Here is a 15,232-nt window from a genome sequence, read left to right on the forward strand (position 1 = left end):
TTGAGATCTAAATAAACCGCACAATTTATGTGCGTTTTATCATTTATTACATATATTTCGATTAATAATCGAATGAAGATACGTAAAGGATGTTTTAAGAATTTTTAAAATATTTTTACCTCCTATATATAACATGGTATTTATAGAAAGTTATTATATGTTAGACCTCGGCTTATATGTTACGTACATGATATAATATGTAATCTTTATTATATAGGTGTATATAATATATACAGGGTGTGAGGGCAATCTCTTCCCAGAAAAAGGTCTTGTAGCTTACCTCGAGAGCTTTTCAAAACATTATAATAAAGTATTTTTTCATTGAGTACTTTTCGAGTTATGAGGCTTGAAATAATCTCTTAATTTTACGTAAATCTTAAAATATCTAGTAAAATATTCATTTTTCGATTATCTTACCTTAATACTTTTATGTACAAAATAATGAGAGGAATCAATTGGTGTAAAGAAAACATAATTTGCAATTAACAATTACATATTTTTTTTTCGAAACAATTATGTGTTTTCTTTACACCAATTGATTTCTCTCATTATTTTGTACATAAAAGTATTGAGGTCAGATTATCGAAAAATAAATATTTTACTAGATATTTTATGGTTTATGCAAAAATTAAGAAATTATTTCAAGCCTCATAACTCGAAAAGTACTCGAAAAAAATACTTTATTATAGTGTTTTGAAATGCTTTCGAGGTAAGCTATGCAAGAATATACAATAAAAAATGAAATATATATTGTAAATTCTCTAATATCCCTCTTACCCTCCAAAGAAGTTATAGGCGAGAAAAATAACAGGACGAAAGTCGCTGAATCCTGAATCAAACCCGAGTCTTTCGCTTGCCGGGCGACTGCTCTTACCACTAAGCTATTCAGACTCCACGACCTGACATCTCTCTCGCCCGAATATAAATATCTATTGCTAATTACACCTCTTAACGCCGGTGTGAACAACAAATAATTAAGAAGTTAGTAAGGCTCTAATTTGTAACATACAAATATTAATATATATATATATATATATATATATATATATATATATATATATATATATACAATAATTTTGTTTATTGCTTACATCTTATAAAACCATTTTTTTTTAATGGTTTAATACGAACGCAACTTTTATTAATTTGATTTTAATATTCTATAAAAATAATAAATCAATTATATATCAATTATATTACATACTTTATTAGTTTATCTTATTTTAATGTATAATAGTATTTTAATATATATACTAATCTGCAGAGATATATTGATAGAGTAACTTTCCACGTATGAAATATTGTTTGATGTGTATATACATTCTAATAAAATTACATTCTGATAAAATGAATAATTATGTATTATTAGCGATTATATAACATAGCTAATAAATGATATAAAATATAAGGAATATCAGAGGTATTAAAAAATCTTACTTAGATCTTTTTTTTAATTTCATATTTTTGAATTCTTTTAATTGCTTTTTTGAAAATTAAATTTTTTCATAAACTGTAAAACTTATAATCAAGGAGATAAATGTATTTAATTAAATAATGAAATAATTTAATAAATTTTAAACATAAATAAAATTTTGAATTAAAAACAATAGTATGTGTGTGGATTTTATATTTCAATATAAATTTTTTTTCTTTTTACGTTATATCTTTTTCATGCAGAATATTTTGTAAAAATAGGAAGATCATTCTGACAAAATGAATGATTATGTATTATTAGCGATTATAACATAGGTGATAAATCTTTAAAATGACATTGAAGTTCACTGAGAGAAATCTGCTGGATGCTGCAAATAGCCTTTATAAAATGTTTCATTAGCGGCTTAGATGTGTCATCTCCAGAGATTGTTTGACAACTTATCATTAAGCCATTGACAATGTCAATGACCAATTCTATCGAACGACCCTTTCTTATATTATTTTTTACGTTTGAGTACTGTTCAATTCATGAGTTATTGATCGTATGCACTTATTATATTTTTATATAAATAACTAATATTGATATGATTGATAACACATTGTGTTTATAATAATAGCGAGACGTATAGTAACAATGTAATGATAATCACAAGAGAAAGTTTCTTTGTCTATATGACTCTGTTTATACCTGTCGATACATCATGTGATTAAATCTCTTGTTTCAATAACTGTCTATATTGTCTGGCCTTCGTAAACATCGTTTGAATCGTATAATAGTACTCCTTTACTATAAATAACTTTATCAAAGTGAAAAATTTCTTTGTTTCTCATATTTCTCTGAGAAGAAGCATAATCCATGCGGTACTAAAATTATTGCTTTAACATAAATCATTCTCAGGAAATTTTATTTGAACTTGATATTCTCTTTTTTCTAACATTCTTAATTCATTTATTAATTTATTCTTGAAGCAACGAGAGAGACTTTCTTTTTAAGAATGGTTTTTAAAACAAATTTGTTTTACATTGTTTTCTTATGTAACAGTAGAAAAGTACCAATTTGATTGCAAGCTAGATAAGAGTGAGAAGATCTGCGATGACAGACCCGCGTGAATTCCCATTCAGGATAGATATATTCATCGCTGATTACCTTAACCTTGGCTACGCATCTGACGCATTTCTTGCTCCTGTTGTTTCCCAATCCGATATATGTTTAGCGAAAGAGCCGGTGTTTTAGGAAGGAACGAACGGTCAAAGTGGGAGATAAGATATAAAGACTTGGTAACTCCAACCGATCGGAATAGAAGCGAATATCATCATGTGGCAGTATCGGACGATCGGCCTTTTAGCCTTACTACTTGCAGCATGTATTCAAGCACGAGGTAAATTATTTTCAATCGATTTGTATTAATGTCTCATCACGATTATTAACAATTTCAATTTCTTTTGTCAAAATTTTATTTTTGTCATCATTTTTATTATGGAGACAAAAGAATCTTGAGAAAGAGAGAGAGTCGACAATAAAATAATCCCGTCTTATTTAAAAAAAAACCTTCATTAAAAAAAATGATATTCTCAGTCTCTAAGATTATATATGCAAGATGACAATTCTTGTTTTTAAGATTTTAAACTATTAATAAGACGATGATAAATTTTTCGTGACATAACGCATCTTCTTTTTCGCAGCTTTGCGATCGTTTCTTGTTTTCGAAGAAGACTCACTATGAAAATACGAAACAGTCACATAAAATAATTCAATTTTTCCTCGATCTATAAAGAAACGATAATGGATCTTAAATACGGAAATTAGTTGCAACTATGTACAGATAATTGATGTACTTGAACTCTGACCTAAGATAATCGATTATTTTGCTTAATGCATATACAATTTCTTGTAAACATTAAGCAATTTTGCACTTGCTCTGTAATAAAAGTAAGGAAATAGAGAATTCATATAAATCTCATCAGAGGTCTATGATGATTTTATATGATTTCATATGATGTCAACATGATTAAAATTACTTTCTCAATTATTTATATTAACATTGAGGGTATAAAAAATGATTCTCTCAATTTATTACAGAAACCGAATTACTGCGTTCAAAGCGTTACAGTGGAGGAGGAGGATACTCCTCCAGTAGTGCCAGTAGTTCTGCCAGCGCAAGTTCGTATGGCGGTGGTAGCAGTTTCTCCAAATCCAATGCTCAAGCTGTCGGCAGTGCCTCAGCAGGTGCTCAGTCCTCAGCATTGTCGAATGCCGGTGGACATGGAGGCAGCGGTGGTCTAGGAGATGGCGGTGGACATGGAGGCAGCAGTGGTCTAGGTGGTGGCGGTGGTCTAGGAGGTGGCGGTGGTCTAGGAGGAGGCAGCAGTCTAGGAGGTGGCGGTGGTCTAGGAGGCGGTAGTTTAGGAGGCGGCCATGGCGGTTATGGAGGAGGTCATGGTGGATACGGAGGCGGGAGTAGTGGTGGTTTAGGAGGCAGCGGTGGTCTAGGAGGTGGCGGTGGTCTAGGAGGTGGCAGCGGTCTAGGAGGTGGCAGCGGTCTAGGAGGTGGCAGTGGTTTAGGAACTGGTGGCGGTCATGGCGGTTATGGAGGTCATGGTGGATTTGGAGGCGCCGGTGCAGGTGCAGGTGCTGGTGGCGGTGGATATGGCAGTGATGGATTTGGTAATTTCATCTTTTCAATCTTCATCGATTTAATGTTGCAATTAAAAGAAATCTTTCAACAAATATGTGTCTATTATATTATACTTTTTTGTTTTTTATATTTATAATTTTTCTGTTGATACAAAGTTACTTATAATATTAATATCTTTGTCAACTGTGAATAATTAATTATATCATGCATAATTTTATATCTCATGATACCTCTTCAAATATCTTCAAATATCTTATTTAAAAAATAATTACTTATAACTACTTTTTTTCTTAATATATAATATATTGTGTAAATGTTTTTAGGACCCGGAGGTGGTGGAGGCTTTGGTGGAGGTAAGTCCAAAACAAAAAGATTTGCATGTATAAAATCTTACATAAAAAGAAAAAATATATATATAATATATATAATATATATATATATATATATAATTTGATATCTAACGCAAGTTTCGTATTTTAATAAGATTGAATACAGTAGTATATTGCAAAAAATTTACGGCTAGAAATAACTTAAAAACAAATATAAATATAATCTAGACGATATAAACTTAATTAGTTAAAATTTAATTAATTTTCTCATATAGAACATATAAAAATATAGAACATATTAATGTATATGCTATATAGAAAAGAATTTCATAAACTATGTACATATTTAGTTCTTCATGATGTCTTTCCAAATATTTTATTTAAAAAATAGTTTATGTAACTAATTATTTATTTAACACACAATATATATTAGGTAAATATTTTTAGGATCCGGAGGCAGCGGAGGCTACGGTGGTGGTAAGTTTAAAACAAAAAAGTTTGCATTTAGTATGAAATCTTACATAGAAAAAAATATATATAATAATAAATTAGTTTTTTTTTACTTTTAATAATAATGATAATAACTTGATATCTAAATTAAGTTTCGCACTTTAATAAGATTGAATACAATATTGCAAAAAATATTACACTAAATGATTTTTTAGTCTAGAAATAACATAGAAAAAAATACAAATATAATTGATTAGACGATATAAGCTTAATCAATTAGAATTTATTAATGCTTTCATGAAATATAGACATAATAATGCATATGCTACATAAAAAAATAATTCCCTAAACTATATACATTTTTAGTTTTTAATGATACTTCTCTAAATATTTTACTTAAAAAGTAGATAATATAACTAATTATTCAACGTACAATATATTAGGTAAATGTTTTTAGGATCCGGAGGTAGTCCTGGAGGATCTGGAGGCTACGGTGGTGGTAAGTCTAAAACGAAAAAATTTGCATTTGGAATAAACTCTTATGTAGAAAAAAAATATATATATGTATGTGTGTGTGTGTATGTGTGTGTGTATATGTATATGTATATGACAAGAATTTAGTAATAATAATGGCAATTTTATTTCTTTTATCTGATCTAAATTTTAAGATTTTTAAAAATTCAATATAATAATGCAAAAAATATTACGCCGAAAAATTTACGCAGAAATAACAGAAATAAATATAAATATAACCGATTCGATGGAAAATATAAGCTTTATTAGAATGTATTAAATCTTCTCACATATCTTAGCAAACACAAAATAACAGTAACATAATGTCCATGTTATAGTTTCCCACTCAACAATGTAACTGTTATGTGTAAAACTTATTACTTCGCAGTTATATTGTTGAATGGAAAATTATAACATTGACGTTACGTTACTATTATTTTGTGTTTACTAGGATGGAATAGATATACTAATTCATATGCTATATAGGAAAAGGATAATTTCTTAAGCTATATACGCTTACTTTAAAAAGCGCTGCTTCTGCTCTTTTGTTATAATAATAATTTCTCATAACTTAAATAAAAATGTTTACATAACTTACTTTGATTAATATATATATATAGGGTGTATCTGAAATGATGCACTAAACTTTAGGAGCGTATTCTAGAGGTCAAAATAAGACTTTCATCATTTCAGATACACCCTGTATATTAGATTATATATACCCAGACAGCACACATGTCCAAAAGACATCTAAAAGACGACTTAAAGACGTCTTAAAGTCCTCTCGACGTCTTCAAGACATCTTTTAGCCTTTTTGTGCTGTCTGGGTATATATATATATATATATATATATATATATATATATATATATATATGTATGTATATAATCTAATAATATATTATATTTCAAATATAACGCTATTTCCATTTTAACATACAAATTCGATCAGCAATCTATACACTTTTAGGCAGTGATGGTCATGGAAGTGGAGTTGGTAAAGTTAGTGGAGGTCTTGGCGGTACTGGTAGTGGTGGTTATGGTGGAGGTACCTCCAGTGCCGGAAGCTATGGTGGAAGTAGCGCCGGAAGCGGCTCCTTAGGTCATGGTGGATCTGGAGGACACGGTGGTGGTGGTTTTGGCGGCTCCTTAGGTCCTGGTGGTAGTGGTTATGGCAATGCTGGTTCTAGCGCAGGAAGTAGTAGCGCTGGAAGTGCTGGTGGTTATGGTGGCAGCGGCTCAAGTGGTGGTTATGGTCGTAAGTGAATATATGTAATAGATATTTTCTGCAATAATTTATTATACAATCTATTTGATGAAATATTCTTGATTTTTATATCTTGAATATACTTTTGTTATTTTAATGAGCTCCGTCCAATAATTTTAAAAATTTGATAACATTTCACTTTTTCACTTCTATACGCATTTATAATATATCATAAATTTAATGAAAAATTAGCACATATTATTTTTGTGATAAGAATTAGGTGGACTTGGAGGTGATTCCGGTTTTGCAGGCGGATCTGGTAAATGGAGCGGCGGTGGCAAAGGTGGATATGGCGGAACAGGAGGATTTGGCGGAGGTAATTTGAATGAAAAGAATCAAGGAATAAAGATTCAAAATTTAAAGAGAAAGTTATTAATTATTTAGAAAATAAATTTAATCATATTCCAGGTGGACACGGAGGAGGCTTAAGTGGCGGACATGGCGGAGCAGGAGGATTTGGCGGAGGTTTAGGAGGTAGTTCGGGTGGTGGATATGGAGGAGGCTTAGGTGGAATAGGAAGCGGAGGTAATTTGAATGAAAAAAATTAAGGAATAAAGATTCAGAGTTTAAAGAGAAAATTATTAGTTATTTAAAAATTAAATTTAATCATATTCCAGGTGGACACGGAGGAGGCTTAGGTGGCGGACATGGAGGAGGCTTAGGTGGCGGACATGGAGGAGGCTTAGGTGGCGGAGATGGAGGAGCAGGAGGATTTGGCGGAGGTTTAGGAGGTAGTTCGGGTGGTGGATATGGAGGAGGCTTAGGTGGAGTAGGAAGTGGAGGTAATTTGAATGAAAAGAATTAAGGAATAAAGATTCAAAGTTTGAAGAGAAAATTATTAGTTATTTAGAAATTAAATTTAATCATGTTCCAGGTGGACACGGAGGAGGCTTAGGTGGCGGACATGGCGGAGCAGGAGGATTTGGCGGAGATCTAGGAGGTAGTTCAGGTGGTGGAGGATATGGAGGAAATTTAGGCGGAGGTAATTTTAATAAAAAGAATCAAGGAATAAAAATTCAAAGTTTGAAGAGAAAGTTATTAGTTATTTACAAATTAAATTTAATCATATTTCAGGTGGATGTGTTGAAGGATGCGGCGGTGGTAGTGGCGCAGCAAGTGCTAATGCTCAAGCTAGCGCTAGCGCAAATGCCGGTGCAGGTAGTGGAGGCCTTGGAGGTCATGGAGGTCACGGAGGTCACGGTTCGGGAGTAGAGTATGTATTGCCAAATATATAAATTAGATAAGAGGTATTTTGATTGTTTCCGATGCCAATTGTCTATAACTTTTTCAATACTATTGATACTTCGACGTTTTTTAAAAAATTATAAGAAAACCAGAGTTTAAAAGAAAAACAATTCCCCAAATTCGTATCTTTCAGAAAATTTGTTATTAACATCACGAATTGTACATATAAGATGCCTTGAATATTCTAAGAAGGATAATTATGATGATTTGATATTGTGTAACAGCATCAGAATTTTGTACGCGGTAAATTAATTCGCATAGAGTTTTTCCAACAGTGGAATAGATTTCAAGGTGAACAGGTTTCGAAAGAGAATGCTTCTGTAAGTCCCGTTCGTCATGCAATCGATAACATGCAAATTATACTTGTTTATGGAAATCAGCAAGACATGGTAATTTATTGAACAAATAAGTTTTGGATGAGTCATAAAGGAACAAAAATAAACCTAAGTAGCAACTACTATAGAATCGATTTTTTAACATTTTATACATTTCATAAAATTTTCCATTTTAGAAAGTTAATTTAATAACTTTGCTGCCTTTTCTTATTTACATAAAACTGCAATATTGCTGCAATTATATTAAAAGAATTAAAAGTGAGTAAAAAAATACATTAGAAAAGGAGAAATAAATAATATACCTGGAATGTAACATATATTCAAATAACACACCAAATGTTACCAATTTGTATAATATATTAATAACAAGTATAATTATATTTTTAGTTCTGACTTATCAAAACTTAATATTTATCTTCGAAACATTTTTTCAATAAGACAAACACTATTATAATGTGATATTAGTATTTTAAAATTCGAAAATATATTAATGATATATAGATGATGAGTAGACTAATTCTTTGACCGTTCGAGTTATGCTTAAAATCGTATTTCTTTGTTTATAGTTTATTCTCCCGCATCGCTGACACCGATGAAGATACGAAACAGAGTGGCACTGTGGAAGGTGCCAAAGGTGTTTACAGCAGCAGTGCAGCTAACATAGATAGTAGTGGTAAAGGTACTTATTCTGTGAAAGCAGGTAAAATCCCGGCGTAATATCTGTGTTTAAAATTAAATATTACTTTGTTAAAAATTTTTCCAATGATCGGCGAGTGTATTAACTGTGATTATAATCGTATTTTGTAACATAAATATAATACAATATATATATATAAAGTCTACACTTTATTTACTTTCTAATTGTCAGAAAAATAATTCAGCGTTTAAAAGAATAAATTTCTAAATATAAATTATATTTTTGTGTAGTTTATTTATATTTAAAAAATCCTATACTTTTTTTAAGAGAAAGGAAAGTATTACTGCAATATGTACTATAATTAAATAATATCGTAAATTTTTTTAAATAATCATTCGACTGACTTTATGAAGTCATAACGTCTACAAAATCAAATAACCATTATATTCCGTCATTTACTAAAGCTATCCGCTAGTTAATGATGTTTTGATTAACTGGGAAAACTGGTTTCTGATTCTTATCACTAACAAATGCTCATCAACTCCACGTAATTTATTTATCGCGTTGCACAACCGATGATTATTAAAAATGAATCTTCAATCGCAATATGATCATAATATTTATCGGGATTGTAAATCCGGTTACACATATGTATTATATTTCTATGTATGTGTTATTTTATACATATGTATGGTGATGAGAACACCATTATCCGTAATATAATTATATCTCTATTATTATCTCTATTTTATACTTCAGACCAAATTATTATTTATTTCTCCTTTTTTAATGTTTTTTTATCACTTTTAACTCTTTTAATATAATTGTAGCAATATTGTAGTTTTATATAAATAAGAAAAACAAGCAAAATTATTAAATTAACTTTTAAAAATGTACTTTTTAAAATGGACAATTTTATCAAATAAGAAAAAAATTATAGATAAAACTTTCTAGTGATGATATATTTAACTTCAGAGACTCAAACATATCTTGCGTATTCATCTCTCATGAATAATTCATAACAACCTTTTACACATATGAGAATTTACAAAAAGTCTAAAGTATATCGATGACATAAACGGAATTTCCCCGGAAAAGATATATTTTATTTATTTTTGCACGCATCACTCCAACTCTATTGCTTTCTTTCTCTTTTTCGTCATTTCTGACACGAAAATACTTCACAATGTAATAATAAATTTCATGGCAGAAACTTTTTCAAAAATTTCTTCTTCATCTCCAACACGCTAAACTTAAATTTTAAAATAAATTTGCAGATACTGGCGACACAGAGGACATAGTATAACACAATGAATCGTTTCATCCTTGTTTACATTCGGGAACCAACAAGAATGAAGTAATTCACTGTATCAATTGAATCTCTTGCTAAAAAACGCCCACTAGTCCCATACAGCACAGAAAGGTTGCAAATATATTGCAGAATAATTTCATTGAAACATTGCAATATTGCAAATCGGTTGCGAAACTTTGCTGCAACATTGCTGTAAAGTTGCGGCAACGTTAAGATGTCCGCTTTTTGTAATATTACAACGAAATGTCGCAGCAATATTGCAATGTAATATATTTGAAAAAATGCAACGTTGCTGCAATCATGTAGCAATATTGCATATAAAACATTTTTTCGAAATAATTCTTGACACATGAATCTTGGAAGTTTATAAAAAACATATAAAATAAAAAAATCTTTATATAAATAAAAATTTGTAATGATTGTATTCAAGATAATATATTGTAAAGTCATATTTAAATATGTATATTTAGATTTTATTATATTTAAATATATATATTTATATATGACTTTACAATATCTTATCTTGAATACAATCATTACAAACTTTTATTTATATCAAGATTTTTTATTTTATATGTTTTTATAAACTTTCAAGATTCATCTATCAAAAACTATTTCTTCCAATGATTTTATTTAAAATAATATATTGTAAAGTCATATCTAAATATATATATTTAGATATGACTATAATATGTTATCTTGAATAAATTCATTGCAAACTTTTATTTATATCAAGTTTCTTAATTTATGTTTTTATATACTCTTACAATGATATAAAAGAACAAACATTAATTAGAATTAATGACATATTTTTATTTAAAAATTGTTAAGATCCATTTACATATATGTGTATGTGAAAAATACATAGAAATAATGTACAGAAAAACAAAAATAAAATATGAAATAAAATGTTCTATAAGATAATAAAAAAAATATATATATATTCAATGAAGAAAAATCTGTTTAATATTCTGAATCCCAACGAGGGATCCAGATTATTAAACAAATTATTTGTTTAATAATCTAGATCCCTTATTAGGATTCAAAATATTAATTAAATCAAGTCAGTTCATCAGAAATTTAACTGACACAAGACAAGAAATATAATTACTACATTAGTCCTTTGTAGGCCTTATATCCACTTTAGATGAAAATTCGAATACGAATTAGTTAAGTTTGGTGTCGCCACATAGCGGCAAGTAAAGAAACACATGTTATACATTTTCGCTATGTTAAAATGTTGTTGCAATATTGCCAAAGTAATATTACAAAATAATGTCTCTGCAATATTTCTGCAGCATTACACTGCTAAGTGCAATGTTGTAACATTGCAGCAATGTTGATGCAAGCTTCTGTGCTGTATGGGTATATTTTGCACATTTTTGTATTTCAACAAGAATTAATTAATTATAGAATGAAACTTAAAACACATGCTTATAATTTCTATAAAATAAATTGATATTACTATCATGTTCGGTAACTCGCTCGGTAACTTTTTAATTCTATTATAATAATACATTATTCTTCTCTACAAACTTTTATCTTATCTAATACTGTGTTGAATAATGTAAGTAAATAAACTGTAAATTGTATCGACAGAAAATATAAATCAATATCTCATCTAAATTTTCAATTTTTTAATACTGAAATACATGATTATTATTGATAGAGAAACTGTTTGAAAAATTACTTGTGAATAATGGAACATTTTAAGAATTAAGTAATAAAATATTTTCTAACAAAATATTCTCTAATTACTCTAAATATTTTAAATATAATAACAAAATATTAAATCGTAAATTCAAATGTAAATTTAAATTGAGAAAAAAGAACGTCTTTTTCTTACAAATTAAATAATTATAAGCAAAGTTGGATATTCTAATACTAATATAGTAAAATTTTCGACATGTAATTTTTAAATATCTAGCGGTAGGAGAGGCGGCGGCACAATCACCTGACATGACAGCTGATCAACACCAGTCGTTCCATTGATCCGAGACTGTGATGTCGCACAACGCAAGGTTAATCCTGACAAATTCGATGCGCGACTTACATCATAGAAAAATATTATTTGATTCACAAATATTGTTTTCGACAACGAAAATGGATCTTTCTCGCTGTTCGATATCATTGTCATCATTGCAAATGCAATAACTGTATAATGAAGACCAAATCTTGGTCATGTCGACGCTTATTGAAATTAACGATGGTTTATACTCGTTCGACGAGTACACTCGTGTCCCCGATACGATCGAGAAAATTGAGGAATCGACGGTGACATATGATGATTTCTTTTCAAAGTATCTAATATATAATCAACCGTGTCTCATTAATTCCCAAGCAACTGAAAATTGGCCGTGCAGACGTAACTGGGTATTGAATGGTGCACCCAATTTTGAAGTGCTTCGTACATTGTTCGGTACGTGAGAAATTCTTGTTGGGGAAAGAAAATTACAAGCATTAATTATTAATACATGATTTCTACTACTAGGACATACCATTGTCCCGGTTGCCGATTGTAACAAAAAGTTTTACAACTCGCAATTCAAAGATGACATGCCCATGAAAAGTTACTTGGATTATTGGATTGATTACAAGCGAAACAATTATGCGAAATCGATGCCGTTGTTGTACTTAAAAGATTGGCACTGTGTCAAAGACTTCCGCGATATCCCGATTTACGAAGTGCCTCAGTATTTTGTATCCGACTGGTTGAACGAATATTATATCGCTCACCCTGAATTAAATGATGATTACATGTTCATATATATGGGGCCAAAAGAAACATGGTAAATACATTTTCAATGTTACAACTCTTCTCGATTAAGATCCAAAACTTTTCTTATATTGATTGTCTTTGTATATTGAGATTAATCTAATAGTTCCTACAATGTCCAGGACTCCTTTACATGCGGATGTCTTTACATCGTATAGCTGGTCTGCAAATATAATTGGAAGAAAGAGATGGCTATTTTTTCCTCCGCATGAGGAAAATCATCTTCGTGATCTTTATGGGCAATTAGCATATGATGCAGTTTCAGAGGATCTTAATGATCGTACAAAATATACAACATATGATAGTGAAAAGTTAAAATGTTTTGATATAATTCAAGAAGCAGGAGAAATTATATTTGTGCCATCTGGATGGCATCATCAAGTTTGGAATTTGGTAAATAATTGTAAGATTCCTCACAACAAAGTTTAAGTGTACACTAACAAAAAGTTCATCATATTATTTTTTTGTGTAGGAAGATACAATTTCTATTAATCATAATTGGATTAATGGTTGTAATATAGGCAATGTATGGCATGGATTAAAAAAAGAATTAAGATCTGTTATGAAAGAAGTTGATGATTGCAAGGATATGAAGAATTGGAATGAACATTGTCAATTGATGCTCAAGGCTTCCTATGGCATGGATTATAAACAATTTCTCCAGTTTATATCATTTATTGCTAAGAATCGTTTACATGCTATGTTAAAGAAAAATCAAATTATCAGTTTTCGCAAGTATTGTTTTGGATATAATCACTGTTTGTTTGATTTGCGAGTACTGAAACACACATTGAACGATATTATCACAGACGCGCAAGATCTGTCTGTGTATAATTTGATGTGCGAAAATGATGAATCATTATTGTTATTGAAAGCTATTACTTCGTTTCTTGAATCATCTTGTAATATTGAAAATATAATTTCTCCATGATCATACAAAGCAAAATTTAATAAACTATTAACAAATAGAACAAATTTGTTAACAGAAGCAAATTGTGTGATTTTTGTTTTCATAAATATAGCATTTTTTACTTGGTTGTCATATGAAACCATGTCATATTCTTGTCTAAAATTTTACAAATTTCCTCCCTTAACTTTATTTAAATTTTCTCTTAGAAGACAACAATTTGCAGGGTCATATTTTTAAGATTATCTTTGTACAGTAAGCACGTTATATTAAACATATTATCTAATTAACCATAAAATGCATCAGAGATATTGAAAGTATTCTTAATTTTGAAAAAATTGCTAATACATTATTTGCTGTGGAACATATATGTATGTCAAAAACCAATAATCTTATATTCTATAATGTATATATGATAAATAGAAGCTCTAAAAACTCTGGTGTATTTTTATATATGAGCGAAATTATTTTTTTAATCTAAAGACAAAAATATTATTTTTCTTAGGTAAATATATATACTACACATTCTCTAAATATATAAAGATTTACAATAAAAATTTCCTATTTGAATTCTACTAAGCTATAATTGCATCCTAATCAAGGATACATTATCCCTGCTGCTTGTAAAACAATAGCATCTCATAAAACAACTTATATTTAATTTTCATGCGTATTGTCTTATTTACTATTAATTATATAAGCATAAATATATATCCTTATATATATTTATATGTATGTTAAAATGATTATAAACGCGCATGCGCATGTGCTTGTATGCTTGTGTATATATATAAATGTAAATATATACTAGTATATATATTAGTGCATACTAGTACACACTAATATATACTAGTATACATGCACATTGGCATATATATATTCGCAATAAAAAATATATAAAATTTATAAGATGCAAATGTAAACTTTTCTTCAAAAAGTGCCAAATGTGATTGAAACTAGATGATATTTTTCTAGTAAAATTGATTCAATAATGCATGTATGTGCATAATTATTTTCCAATAATGTATTATTTATGAGTGTGCGTCTAGAGAGCCCTGTTATTCCATATGTTATGTATACCTCGTATCTAAATTTGCATTTTGTTTTTTTTTCTTTCTATGTAATTCATCTATTTTTTCTAATATATGTTATATCTAATAGATATGCTTGACATATAAAGATTTACGAAAATTCATCTTTTATATCTTTAACACAAGTATTTTATCTTTTTTAAGTTTGTAAAATCTCTTTAAAAAAATCTTTGCAATAAAATACATTGAATGCAAAAAAAAAAGAAATAATACGAAATTGTAGTGTTAAGTATATATCTTCTATGTAATATACACGCTTATATATGTGTATATACACATATTTATTAATCCATAAAAAATGT

General features: G+C 29.2%; 2 protein-coding genes across 13 annotated transcripts; both read left to right on the top strand.

Annotated features, from left to right (window-relative positions):
• Positions 1–2,656: 2,656 nt before the first annotated feature.
• Positions 2,657–9,121, top strand: LOC145961240 (uncharacterized). 12 transcript variants are annotated; one of them, XM_083081237.1, is made up of 12 exons: positions 2,658–2,813; positions 3,515–4,099; positions 4,394–4,425; positions 4,855–4,876; positions 5,307–5,348; positions 6,331–6,618; positions 6,842–6,943; positions 7,012–7,152; positions 7,245–7,409; positions 7,502–7,609; positions 7,702–7,840; positions 8,774–9,121. In XM_083081237.1, exons 1-12 carry the CDS (start codon positions 2,750–2,752, stop codon positions 8,922–8,924), a joined length of 1,839 nt encoding a protein of 612 aa, XP_082937363.1. In that variant the 5' UTR covers positions 2,658–2,749; the 3' UTR covers positions 8,925–9,121. The 12 variants fall into 12 exon arrangements, with proteins under 12 accessions (XP_082937369.1, XP_082937373.1, XP_082937363.1 ...); XM_083081236.1 differs by having other exon boundaries at positions 4,394–4,423; positions 4,847–4,876; XM_083081240.1 differs by having other exon boundaries at positions 4,394–4,423; positions 4,847–4,876; positions 7,245–7,358.
• A 3,002-nt stretch (positions 9,122–12,123) lies between these two features.
• Jmjd4 (jumonji domain containing 4) lies at positions 12,124–13,925 on the top strand. Its single transcript, XM_083081250.1, has 4 exons — positions 12,124–12,575; positions 12,648–12,945; positions 13,055–13,325; positions 13,405–13,925. Exons 1-4 carry the CDS (start codon positions 12,338–12,340, stop codon positions 13,861–13,863), a joined length of 1,266 nt encoding a protein of 421 aa, XP_082937376.1. The 5' UTR covers positions 12,124–12,337; the 3' UTR covers positions 13,864–13,925.
• The last annotated feature ends 1,307 nt before the right edge of the window (positions 13,926–15,232 follow it).

This window comes from Camponotus vicinus, unplaced genomic scaffold (genome assembly GCF_025532165.1).
Source record: "Camponotus vicinus isolate PSW18456_S1 unplaced genomic scaffold, iyCamVici1.0 SCAF_11, whole genome shotgun sequence".
NCBI classification, from domain to species: domain Eukaryota; kingdom Metazoa; phylum Arthropoda; class Insecta; order Hymenoptera; family Formicidae; genus Camponotus; species Camponotus vicinus.